The sequence below is a fragment of the Pongo abelii genome, chromosome 3 (genome assembly GCF_028885655.2).
Source record: "Pongo abelii isolate AG06213 chromosome 3, NHGRI_mPonAbe1-v2.0_pri, whole genome shotgun sequence".
NCBI classification, from domain to species: Eukaryota; Metazoa; Chordata; class Mammalia; order Primates; family Hominidae; genus Pongo; species Pongo abelii.
Window position 1 is genome coordinate 45,805,751 of NC_071988.2, and position 13,560 is coordinate 45,819,310.

Sequence of the window (13,560 nt, forward strand, 5' to 3'; positions counted from 1 at the left end):
CCTGTCCTTTAAATATTGGTGTCCTAGAGTTTCTGTGAAAGTAAGATGGCTACTTCGCTCTAATCTCTTTCCTTGTAAGATTTTATGTATGCCTGTGGTTTCAACCACCATTATATGGCCCCCAAGCCATCTGTACTCCAGGCTTCTCTATTGGGCTCCAGATCTATGCCTGCTACCTAGACATCTCCAATTAAAGTCTCAAACTCAACATGTGCAAAACATAAATGTTTATCCCCGAGCAACGGAACAAAGACAAACAAAACTTTTCCTACTGTGTTCCATATCCCAGTGAATAGTACCACTTTTCACCCAATTCCCCAAGATGTCATTCTATACTTCTTCTTCCACCCTTACGTCCAACAGATCACCAATTCTACCCCACAGAGAACTTTTAAATCTTTTCAGTGCTCTCCATCTTCAGTTCCACTGCCCTGGGCCAATCCACATTCATCTCTTGCCTGTAATAAAACAGATTTCTAACTAATCTTCCTTTTCCCTATCCTTTAATATAAATTATTGGACCATAGAACTCTTACCCTCCTCCACCTCTTCACCAATCTTATAATATATTTGTGCTTCCCTTAGCATAAAGTCAAATACCTTATTATGTTAAAATATAGACTTTCATGTTCTACAAATAGTAAATATGAGTCCATAGATCATAGGAAGATCCCAGGAAACAACTATTTTAAAAAATAATTCAGATGGTTACAATCCAAGTATCTATAAAACACATTTTGGGGAATATTATTATAAATTCTAGGAGGGTGCTGAAAAATATTTGATAAATGAATGAATGTTCCCAGTGTCTATTTTCTAACTTTCCAAAATGTCAATAACCTTACAGCAGCCAGCTTCTACATGCTGGCTTTAAAGGGAGTAAACATTATTAATTTACTTTTGATACAAAGGGTTTGCCATGTTTGTCACAGGTTTTCTTAATGAACTACTTTTACAAATGGCAACTTCTGATAAAGGATAACAGATTAAGTTCAGTGTCAATTTTGACCAGATATAAAATCTCACAACTCTCTAAACTTCCTTGATGTTAACTACTGAACTAAATAATATCCCAGTAGCTTCTGGAGATTCTAAGAGAAAATGCACTCTGTGGTTTTACAGAGGAAGAAAAGTATTAACTGGAGAAATCAACATAATCAATAAACCAAGGTCATACTTACCAGACTGCCTGCTTCTTAGCCTAATGGTAAACTCTGTATCAGATATCTCAAGATTACTTCAAAGTTTTCATTGTCCAAGCTCTAACCCTAACACTTCACAATAGACAACCATTTGGGCTGAGGTTCTCAGTCTAGGTTTAGGTTAAATAATTGGTAGTTATAATACTTATACCTTAAGAATATGCACACACAGTGAAAATGTTTACTAATATAAGAAAAGACATCCTATATAGAAACCAAGGAAAAAGGGAAAAAAACAGTAGAGTAAGTTAGAAATTGCTAAAATATACATGCCTACTACAAACTTGGTCAATTGTCAGCTACTAATACATTTCAAAAATTAATTACCTCCTTATGTTGAAATAAAATATTTTAAACTTAATTGCAGAAACTTTAAGTAGAATCTTTAATTATAATTTAGATCTACAACATTTTTGGGACCATTACACTAGTTAATGATTCCAAGATAGCAGGGTGTGTGTGTGTGTGTATGTGTGTGTGCACGCGCATGTGTGTGTGTGTGTTTGCATATTCTTTTGGTTCATAATTCTTTTTGCTATGCTGCTTTTTTTCTCTCAGGCTAATGTCATAACAAATCTACATCACTGACCTGAATAAGAGAAATTAGGAATTTAGGTTTTGCTACTGACTGTGCACACTGATTACAAATAAAAGTGTATCCGCTAAGCTACTAAAAATAAAACTAAATTTGTTCTTTACTTTTTTTCTTATTAACAAATTGCTTCTGTAAGGTATTCATTAGATATCTCCACATCCACTTTGACTTTTAGGTAATAATATGGCTATGTTTTCCCTTCCCATCATGATAACATTCTTTTTATTTAGAGTGTCACAGCCATGTCTCATTGCTCAAGCTATTGCTCCATCCATACTAAACATAAATTCAAACTTTGCCTCCTTACTTATCTTGATTTCCAGTAAAAATAATATCAACATGGAAATCATTCATTTTGACCATCATGAAGACTAAATCCTTTCTCTCCATAAAATGTATATATGTTTTTTTTAATTGAGCACCATCTTCCCTAATAGACTTACAATGTTAGTAAATGCATGTGTTTGTATGTGTCTGTGTTACTTGTGTCTCTAAGTTATTCAACTTTAATTTTTCCTAGCTGCATCTTTTTTCTCTAGATTTGGACAAATATCAACGGTACCTGTTGAGTGATCAAACTATCTCCTGGTCCTCAGTTTACATCTTCCCTGTATTACACATTATCAGTATTTCAGCTATCTGTGTACTGCCTCTCAACTCCAAATCCACCCTTCTTTCATTTCTTTTGTGATACCTGATGGATCCTATAAATACTGCTCCTCTGCCAGCTCATACAATGTCAGGTTTTGTCAATAGAGGGTGCTGGAGGGACACTCCAATGTAGTCACAAGAGAAGGGAGCTTTTCTTTCTTGGTCTCTCTGGGTCAGCTGCATTGTCATTTTTTGGCACAGCTTCAAAGGACTGACATGCTATGAGTTTTCAGCCCATGAAGCATATTTCTGTGGACCAGCTTCAGCATATACCCTCACATGTTTCTTCACCACCAGTAGCTGCATGTTCCTGTAGCAGCAGCACCCCCTCAGTGAGGTCAGAATTCACAGGTCTTAGGGGAAAAGGGTGCTCTTTCCAGTCTTCAGTTTCTTTCTAATTTTGGAAGTGGTGACACTGCAGCCCTAGAAGTAGATATTCTATCTGCATTTCTTAATTCTGTATTGCTTGGAATCTTCTTTTATCCATGTTTTAAAAAGAATTTAGCTGTCTTTTATTAGTTTATAATTCTTTATATCAGATTTTCCCTGTGATGTCCTGTGACTGGACTGTGTTTATATAGTATGCTCCCATTTGGTAGTTTTGTGATTAACTAGACTTCCTCTAAAACAACTGTTGGCAAGCCTGACTAAATGAGGTAAATAAAGACAGAAATAAAGTAGGAAATCTGACAAGAGCAGAGCAATCTCATAGAAATTTTTTAGGCTAGATGCATTAAGGGAAATGTATTATTAGGGAAAATGTCTAGGGCCTTCAAGATTTTCAAAAACCTACCAAGATGCTGAATATGCATTTCATTTTTGAGAATATATCTATATTTGGGTGTGCATACACACACACACACACACGCATGTATTCTGAAATATAAAAAGAAAACCAAAAAAACGAAGTAAGTGGTTTTTTATTTAAATGTTATCAACTGAAATTCCACTCAATGCAACCTATATTGGTAGTGTGAGTATATTTTAATGTTTACTATAACTTGTGGTAGAATCCCCCCAAATAAGAAAGCATATCTTGAGTCTGCTAAAAAATTTTAAAGTTCTTGGGTTCAATTTACAGATAAAACACAACTGTTTTTAGTTCAATTCAGATATAAAGTAACTAAATGTGTTCTATTGCTAATGACTATATACCTAACATCAACTACCAACTTTTTAAATATGTGAGTGATCCCAAAGAATGGTCACAACAAGGAGAGGTAGAGAATTAATCTTAATCTGTTATCATCACTGGAAAACAAATGACTTTGTACATTTTGATAAACAAGTATGATGTGAATTTGTGTAAAATCCCCAAATACCAAACATGTCTTGCTAGAAATATATATGTTTGCATTTATGTATGTATATATGCATATATATATATATAGAGAGAGAGAGAGAGAGAGAGAGAGAGAGAGAGACAGAGAGATGATTTCGGTAAAAGAATTCACTTTGCAAAAATTAAAGCTAAAATTTCAATGCAGTAACTGCTACTACTGAAATTTACAACATGAAAAACTACAATATTGAAAATGTACTGATATTTGGGAGTCTTATATCATTTGCCTGTCTGTTTTGGCTGATAATAAGACACAAAGTAACCATATGTAAGAGTCATAATTTATATAATATGCTAATTTCTCAATGTAGTAGTTAACAAAATTCTGACTCTACTTGATTTTAGATAGAAGTTAGGTGTTTATCTGCACTGTGTCTCTAACATTTGGGAATATTTAAGACAAGCTGCACTAAGACAAAGAGTATTTGCTAGGACAAAATTATATCTATAGCCAAACAGTAACATTTGGAATGTACATTCTTGCTAAAAAACATTGCGTCTGTCATCATTATAAGGATCTGTCCACTTAAATTGACCCATGGAAAGAGGCAGATTAATATTTCAGGTCAAAATATACAATAATGCAAGGGAAAAAGGCGGGTTATGCTGAAGAATAGGATTTTTTCCTCTTGTACCAGAATTGTGCCTAAGACCCAGAGTAGAAGGAGAAAAATAAAAGCACTTAAATCTGGACATTCCCGTTTCAATGAATTTTAGCGGACTGCCAACATTTAGTATCAACCACCTCCCCAGAGGTGGGGATCACCCCTCAACCACATGGGGCCTTACATTTTCAGCCACCCGGGTCAAGATAAGACATCTCTGAGGTCAGAGGTGTGGCTCTGATGGAACAAACAGCATATTTTGTACCATAAAAGTGGAATTTAGGTTCTCTAATGGAAACGTAGGGAGCTCCTATTATATTAGCTGATAATGTTTATGAAAGCCTACAAAAGTGGAATACTTTTTGTTTTGTTTGTTTATCCAGGTAGAAAATGTCCAACCTTGTCAACTTTCCCCCTGAGTTATCAGAGAAAGGGAAGAATTTGAGGAGAAATGACATAGTGGGGGATAACTGGGCAAAAAGGGACAAGGGCTTCTCTAATTCTCGGTGCCTGGGCCATAAGGAAGATGAATCTCTAAAGAGCCATGAAGTCCTGGAGAGAAGGGTGCCTGAGGGGTGAATGAGCCACAGACTTGGCAGGAGGTAGCAGGGGACAAGAGACATGCACATCAAGGGGATGCAAAGTAAGGCAAATGTCAGTTGACGTGGTGGAATCTGACAAGTTATTAATGAATGAAAAACTATTTCATCAAAAATGTCTATTACAGAGCACTATAGTTAGCATTAAAAGTGAAGGACTGATTATTAAATTTTTAATGCTTCATCAATAATTCATCGTTGATGATTCCAGCCCATCAGTACCTAACACATCAAACCAATTTTCCTCACTTATCTATTTCATTTTATTTTATTTTAATTGATTGATTGATTGGAGACAGGGTTTCACTCTCATGCAGACTGGAGTGCAGTGGCACGATCACAGCTCACTGCAACTTCGATCTCCTGGGCTCAAGTGATCCTCCCACATCAGACTTCTGACCACAGGCATGTGCCATCACACCCTGCTAATTTTGATATTTTTGGGTAAACATGGGGTTTCACTACGTTGCTCAAGCTAATTTCAAACTCCTGGGATTAAGCAGTCCTCCCACCTCCGCCTCCCAAAGTGCTGCAATTACAATTGTGAGCCACCACACCAGGCCTGTCTCATTTTAAAGAAAAAATAAATAACACCAGTTCCATAGAATCCAAGAGTACCAACATTCTGATTTTTTTAGGTTGATTCATATACACCTACTATGTGTGCAGATTATATGTATTGTATGTATGTAGATAGCATAACAAGGCAATCACTTTGCTCAATACCAATCAGAGGGTTTTTTGTTGTTGTTGTTTTTAAATGTGTAACACTGACCATGACCTAATTCTGCAAGAAGTCTTTATCTGTGAAACTATATTCACCTTCCTTATGGAAGTCCACAATTCTGCCTTAATCCTCCTAGAAAATGTTTCTTCTTAATGCAATTAATTTTATTTAAATAATTGTTTATTACACTGTAGTTAGGTAGACATGTTTTGAAAATGACGTAAAATACATAGGGCTAATCCAAACACTGAAGTTGGAAATGGAAACCACAGATCCAAATATCTTTAACTATCCATGTATTTGAGTAGACTAAATAGACATGAGACATATACATAATTCTATAACACTAAAAATGCTAGTTCATTTGAAATTACCCCCCACTCCCCATTATGTGAAATAAAAATACTATTTAATGAAAAACTCACCATATCTGTATCTGAGACAGGGCCAAAACTGGTCACGTAGATGTTAGTGAAGACTTCAGTAATACTGTCTGATGTGAGAAAAGAGATTGAATATAGATATTATATAATAAGAGCCACAGGAAAGAGAAGGGTTTGAGTACACGGTATGGTTTGAAAGTTGTGTCATAAATTCGGGAGTACTGGGTTTTACCTTCTTGTCAACTTTTGCAACCATAATGACTATAATGCTTAGTTATTTCATTGGTTTTTACCATCCTAACTGCAAAATGCATAGAAGTATTATGACATTCTTACCTGGAAACCATACCTGATTAGCGCATCCTCATTTATATTGCCCAAAATGAATAGTTTCTTAGGAAACATCTTAAGTGAAATAGTTTATAATAAATGTGCTACCAGTACTAAAAATAAAGTATGGTATTGCTTGATATAATCCTAAATTTGATGTTTCAACTAAATATTTCAGTATCTCGTGATAGTAGAGATTCAATTTACAGATTGTAAATCAGTATATCTTCTCTATACAGCACAAAACAGCTTGGTAATTACAAATAAACATAATCCCAATTAATATAAAAAGCTCAATCATTCAGTGACATAAAAATAAAAGAAAATAACAGATTACTTTCAAACAAGCTTGTTTTTAAATGTTATTTAAGAATGCCTGAAATGCTAAGACTGAACTAAATTTGATTCTAAAATTATGTAACATAATAACTGTAATACAATTAACTGGAGTGCTCTATTAACCAGGTAATTTAGATCTTTTATTTTAAATAAGCCAAATGGTGATGGGGAAAAGGTCAAAGAAAGATCAAAAAACAAAAATATTTTCACTGCTCTTGTAATTCTACACAAACAATAACATGAATTGTTTTTTGTATATACTAGACATTAATTTACAACCACTAAAGAGAGTAAACTATGTCTGGGATTTTGTATCCATTAAGGCAAGAATAAAAAATAGAAAGGATATTGATAAAACAGGGTAGACTTTGAATGCCTACTACATACCAGGTACTCTTTAAAGCACCTGAAATATTATAATCTGCATGTCAAACCTATGTGGTAGATTCTCTGTTATCCCTATGCATGTGTACAATGATTCAAAGAAAGGTAAGCAAACTTGCCAAAGACCCACAGCTAGCAGAGTAGATAGAGCAATGATTTGTAACCCAAGCAATCTAGTTTCTGAATACTCAAGCTAAATCAAAGCATTATACCACAGTCAATGATAAACTTAAAACTAACAGTAGTTTGTTTCTTATTAAATGCATGTTTCTATTCACCAGAATACTCCATGCCAAAGGCATAGTTATAGTGCTCCAAATAAATATGTTCATTAAGCTTTGTTGTATATACTATTTTATCCCTAAAACTGTATTTTTGAAATTCTATTATAAAAGCATTAGAAAATAAATTTATAAAATTATTTCAGATGCCACCTACCCCAAAGACCTGCTCAGGAGCAGCTTTCTGTGTATACAAAGTCCCATAGGACCCTGAGTTCAGAAGAGTCCCATGCTTAATTTAATGGTCTATTTTTGCTCTCTTTAAAAATCTTAATTATTTTTTAAACAAAGGGCCCTGTATTTTCATTTTGGACTGGGCATCACAAATTATGTAGCTGATGCTGGACCTGAATTTATATATACTAGAAAGCAATTGTGGAAATGAGACCCAACATTTTTTTCCTTTTATCCACACCAAATTAATCACATTATTACATTTATTCAATTAATAACTGAACAAAACTTTGTTATAGCTGTTGACCTAAAACGTTCCAGAGAAGAGAAATTAAAATGTGAAGGTAGCTTTTACCCTAAGAGAAGAAAGTGAAATGATTCTCCTTAGTTTAAGTAGTAGAGTCCAAGAAATGACAAAAATGTGTGAATGTATTGATGCTAAGGATATGAATAACATTCACTACACGGCAAATGTCAAGTAAAGGGTAAAGGGGTATCAGTACCTAGCGGCTATAGGGAGGTGTCAGCTAAGAACTGACATGAAAAATAAGGTTAGCCACAAAACTCTAAGTTGTAAGAGAAACACCTAAGACTCAGAACATAGATATAAAAAGTTATTCTTAGAAAAAGAAATGGTTTCATGGATTACTGACTTCATAAACATAGCTAAATAATGTATGCATTGGGGAGATATTGTCCTGCTACGGAAGTTCCAAAAAAGGAAAATCAGCAAGCCAAACACTGACGATGAACATCCAATAGTGTCTAAGTCTGGGAAAGGTATTCTTAGCAATGAGTTGTTTTTTTTTGTTTTTGTTTTTTTTTTTCAGATTTCAACATGGATGGATGCACAGAGCTGTAAACAACCAACATGGGCTAATGAAATATTTTAGTGTAATGAGTATAGATATTTGGTACACCTAACACAATCTTCTAGAATTCTATGATCAAAATTCAATCTTTGGTTATATTTTGGCTTTCTATAAGACAAGGAAAGGGAAGTGAACAAAGAAAAAGGGAAAAGAAAGGAATGGAGGGGAAGGGAGGCTAGGGAGATTATATGAATGTAGGCTATTTCCAGTAGAATACAGGTTATTCTAATCTTGTGACTCTGATTCGTCAAGACAGTTTATAGTATCATCTGCTTATGTTTGTTTTCCCATGTGGATTTGGAACAAGGTGGAATTGTGGTATTAGTGCCTGTTACAATATTCTGATCCATTGAACAGATGTATTTTACAGAGTAAACAAGTGAATTTACAGTCTGGTGGCAACCTGAGTCTCTGTGCATTTTAGGTACCATGATTCACTCTTTAGTCTTGATCACTCTTTTTTTGTTATTTTTGTTTTTTAGATGGAGTTTCGCTCTTATTGTCCAGGCTGGGGTGCAGCGGTGCGATCTCAGCTCACCGCAACCTCTGCCTCCAAGGTTCAAGTGATTCTCCTGCCTCAGCCTCCCAAGTAACTGGTACTACAGATGCACACCACCATGCCCAGCTAGTTTTTGTATTTTTAGTAGAGATGGGGTTTCACCATGTTGGCCAGGCTGGTCTCAAACTCCTGACCTCAGGTGATCCACCTGCCTCGGCCTCCCAAAGCACTGGGATTACAGGCATGAGCCACCGTGCCTGGCCCTGATCACTCTTAGTTGACACACCAAAGTCTGTCCTGACTCAGAATCTTCAAAATGGCTATTATCTCTCATTTTCTCTTTGGTTAATTGCTCCTTTGCATTTAAGTCCCAGTTTAAAATGCTCTCTCTTCAGAGCAGGAGTTCACAATCCCCTATGTAATGTAAGCCCTCTTCTCTCATTTTTGCTCTCTGACACTTTCTTTTTATGGGACCTTTCAGCTTTGCCATTATTTTAATGCCTTAATATATTCTTCTTTCTTTTTGTTTTGTGTTTGGTCTGTCTCCCCACCCAGGATTTAAGCTCCACAAAGAACGGGGACTGCACCATTTCTGTTCACTATTATGTCATGAGGGCTTACTACAATGTCTATCACATGTTACGTGCTGTATGTTTGAACAAATTATTTCTCATTTTAATTCATGTAGAATATCAATCTTTTCCAAAATATTTCATCAACTTTAAAAATGGTCATGCATAGCTGTTACTAGTCATGAGGAAAAGATGCCTGTCATTTGTGAAGGCAGAGTCCATTTCCATCGACAAAGGCAGGTTGAGAGTCTAAGTAATAGGTTTCTAGTGAAGTAACAAAGCTGAGCAAAGGGAAAGAATGTACTTGAAGACAGCACTGATTCACTGCAAACCAAAATTGAAGTCTGAACAGTTAAGCAGCTCCTAGCAGAAATATCCACTATTAGTTACCTCAAAATAATGGTTTACCAGCTAAATAGTTGACATGAGAAATACCAAGAGTAATATGCAAAAGTAAGAGGATGTTCTGTATAGATTTCTCCAGAGGCAAAATACAACAAGGTTGATAACAGGTACTTTAGGAGAAATAAGTAATGCCTGTGGCATACATAGAAGAATGTATAATCCTTAGAGCAATCATCAAATTCAGGATGGTGAAAGAGGACAGGGAATAGCCTGCAGATATGTACTGAGGAACACATAATGTATTCCTAATATTTCATTCTTTTAAAATTAATCCTAATCAATTTTGACAAAATCTTAAGATATGATGGTCATTGTTAATCTTACTCTTCTGTGTACTTCTCTGATTTTTTTTTAACTGATTCATAGAAAAAATAAATGGCCTGAAAGGATATCCGAAATGCACATATAAATAATTTCAATAAGTATTTAATTAATGAAAAATTGCTTTTTTGCTGGGAAATGTAGCATAGAATAACAATAAAACTTCTTATAAAATCTTTGCAAAACTATGAAAGAACAAAATTAATGTTCAATTACGATTTATTTTACGATTCACTTAAAATAGATGGTTGAGGATAAAAAGTGAGTAAAGCAAAACATCTGCCTGTGAAAGATTCACAACATAATAGAAAAAAAGCATTTAAAAAATTGTAATACAAGAAATGTCTGCTGCAACCAAACCAAAAAGATAATATCTCAATGCCCATAGAAGCATATTGGAGAAAGACATGGAGGTTTCACTCTTTTGTAATTTTCAATGGTAATACAAGAAATGTAATACAAGAAATGTCTGCTGCAACCAAACCAAAAAGATAATATCTCAATGCCCATAGAAGCATATTGGAGAAAGACATGGAGGTTTCACTCTTTTGTAATTTTCAATGGTCCTGAGCATCCTCTAATCCAACAAAGAGCAGAGTAGATATTCGAGGCAGGGAAACTCCTTTGTGCAAAAGTCAAGTCCCACAAATAATTAACTTTCACTCATAAACATGGTTAACATGTATGTACAGAGGATGGAATGAGGTTGTAAAGAAAGGCAGAGTTGTATCAAAACTGACCCGACGTGCCACAATAATACGAATGTTATCTTTATATACATGGCAGCAGGAGATTCACTGAAGGACTTTGACTTGGAGAATTTTGTGGCTAGGGCTATGTAACTGATATATTATGTTACATTTATATAGAGGGCAAGCCGAGACAAAGTAGACTGAAGATAGTGTATTCAGTTTGGAAGATGATGCCATTGTTAAGACCAAAAAAAAAAAAAAAAAAGAGATTGAGATTAGCAAATGGTAGAAGTCAAGGAAATAATTTGTTTGTTTTAAAGTAATATTGCAGGGATAGGCCCTTTGATTTGACTGTTAGAGGATATGTGGAGCCTGGAAAGGAGTAGGTTCAGTAAAACTATAAAGACATAAAACAAATGAAGAGGTTTGGAAAGTAAATGGAGGGTAAGGACATGAAGAGAGTAAGTGGGAAATATTCTTTTTAAAAGCTTGTCAAAAAAGATTTTGAGAAACACAATAATAGCTGAAGTGTACTGGATAATATAACACACAATAGCAAGCAAACTTTCCAAACAAAAATTTCTAACATTTGGCAACAGCAAAATCCGTTTTGTAAATGATTGATGCACATTTGATAGGTACATTCTTTGTACCAGATAATCCTTCTTTTTCTCCTCCACCATAGACACACACATACACACCATTTTAAAACTGATTTTCTCAAGAGAGTGGTAATAGTATATGTAGAGTTGAAAAGAGAATCATAAAAATATTTCTGAAAGTTTTTGTGTGCATCATACGAAAGAAGAAGTGAACTCATATTGACCATTTATCGTTTGATCTAGGCAGTAACGATGTTATTCTAGGAATGGAAAATAACTTCTCTAGGAAAATATTCTCCACATCAATGATGTGGAATCCAGGAAAACTAATTATAATTTGATTCACATGCAGTTGAGCCAGTACAGTTTCTAAGTACACAATCATCTGCATATTTAGCAAAAAAACCCAACCTCTTTTATCCTACTCTTACTTTTATTTTAGGTTATTGCATTAGCCAATCTTAAATAATTATTTTAAATAATAGTGAAAATAAAAATCAGGCATTCATTATTATTTTAAAAAGCTTATCTTTTTAAAGTTAAGAATAAATTCAGGGAGTAAATTCAATATATCACTTCCCAAACTGAGGTATCCACAATAAATGGGAAGAGAATTATCTGATTCTCTGTGGTCCATATGTTTGCCAATTACTTGACTTTTGTAGGCATTTAAGATTGAAAATCTTGGAAAGTTGCAATTTCCCATAAAAAAAGATTATTTCCTCTCTGTTCTTATCCATAGATTTTTTTTCTTGGATTAATTCTCAGGCTATTATTTTCTATGGCTAATGTCTCCTACCCATTTCTGACCTTCTAGTCTTACTATTTTCTTGGAGTTTGAGAGTGTAAATAGCTACTGAGAAGTAGAAAGTTTGGACCAGTTGTCTGACTTAAGCCACTGCAGTTTCAAAATATAGATCAGGCAGTTAAGACGAGATGAAAGATTTTTTTTCACAATCTATAAGGCTAATCAGGTTTATTATTTCCTGTTGTTCATTATGGATGGGTATATAGTTCCCAACACAATGGAATACAGCAATGAGTAAGTGAGTGAGTGAGTGAATAAAGTTGTCATTCTATCTTAAACTACAACCACCCCAAATCTCTCCCTAGCTCTATAGGTTTATTTATTTATTATTGTTTTCTGTTTGCTGTATATATCTACTCCTATGGTACACATGAGACACATGTGACCATTTAAATGAAATTTTAATTAAATAAAATTAAATAACATTTAAAATTTTGTTCCTTAGTACACTGGTCATATTTTAGCTGTATGTGGCTATGTTACTATACTGGATAGAAGAGCCAAATATTTCCATTATCACAGAAAGTTCTGTAAAATAGTATTTGTCTATATCCTCCCAATAGAAGTTAAGTTCCATGAAGACTGGGGTTTTGTTTGCTCAAAAAGATAAAGCCATAGCACAGAATAGCCCCTGACATAGTATATGTTCTTAATAACTCCTGGTTAACTAAATAAATTCTTACTCTTAGTTCACAGTTATTTAAAGTAGACATAGCCTCTGCTATCATAATGAAGCTTATTATAGCCTAACGAAGAGAGATACTATGCAAAAAATCAAATAAATATACAATTGCAGACATGATATATGCTATGAGAGTATACAATAAAGGAACTTCTCCTGGAAACATTTTCTTCACTTCTTCTCCAGGAGATCTTAATCACTTTATTTTACTCCAACCTTACCGGTTACTTCTTCCCTAAATCCTTCACTCCTAACTCCTAACTCCTAACCTAATAATATTGGAATGCCACAAATTTCAGTTTTTGGTGTTCTGTATTTATACTTCTTTGATGATTTATTTCATGTAGTCAAGGACTTCTAAATTTCTATTTGCAGTCTAGAACTTTCTTCCAAAATACAGACTTCTATATACAACTGTCTACTTGGCTGTCTAGTAGAGTTTTAAACTTATCATGTCTCAAACAAAACTAATTTTCCTCTCCAAAATCATGGCAT

General features: G+C 34.4%; 1 protein-coding gene across 1 annotated transcript in view; it reads right to left on the minus strand.

Annotated features, from left to right (window-relative positions):
- GABRA2 (gamma-aminobutyric acid type A receptor subunit alpha2) overlaps positions 1-13,560 on the minus strand; it is a gene marked incomplete at its 5' end in the record, with an annotated part of 240,795 nt that overhangs the window by 81,923 nt on the left and 145,312 nt on the right. The window contains 1 exon segment of the mRNA NM_001133357.1: positions 6,147-6,214. Coding sequence (NP_001126829.1) covers positions 6,147-6,214 — 68 coding nt within the window.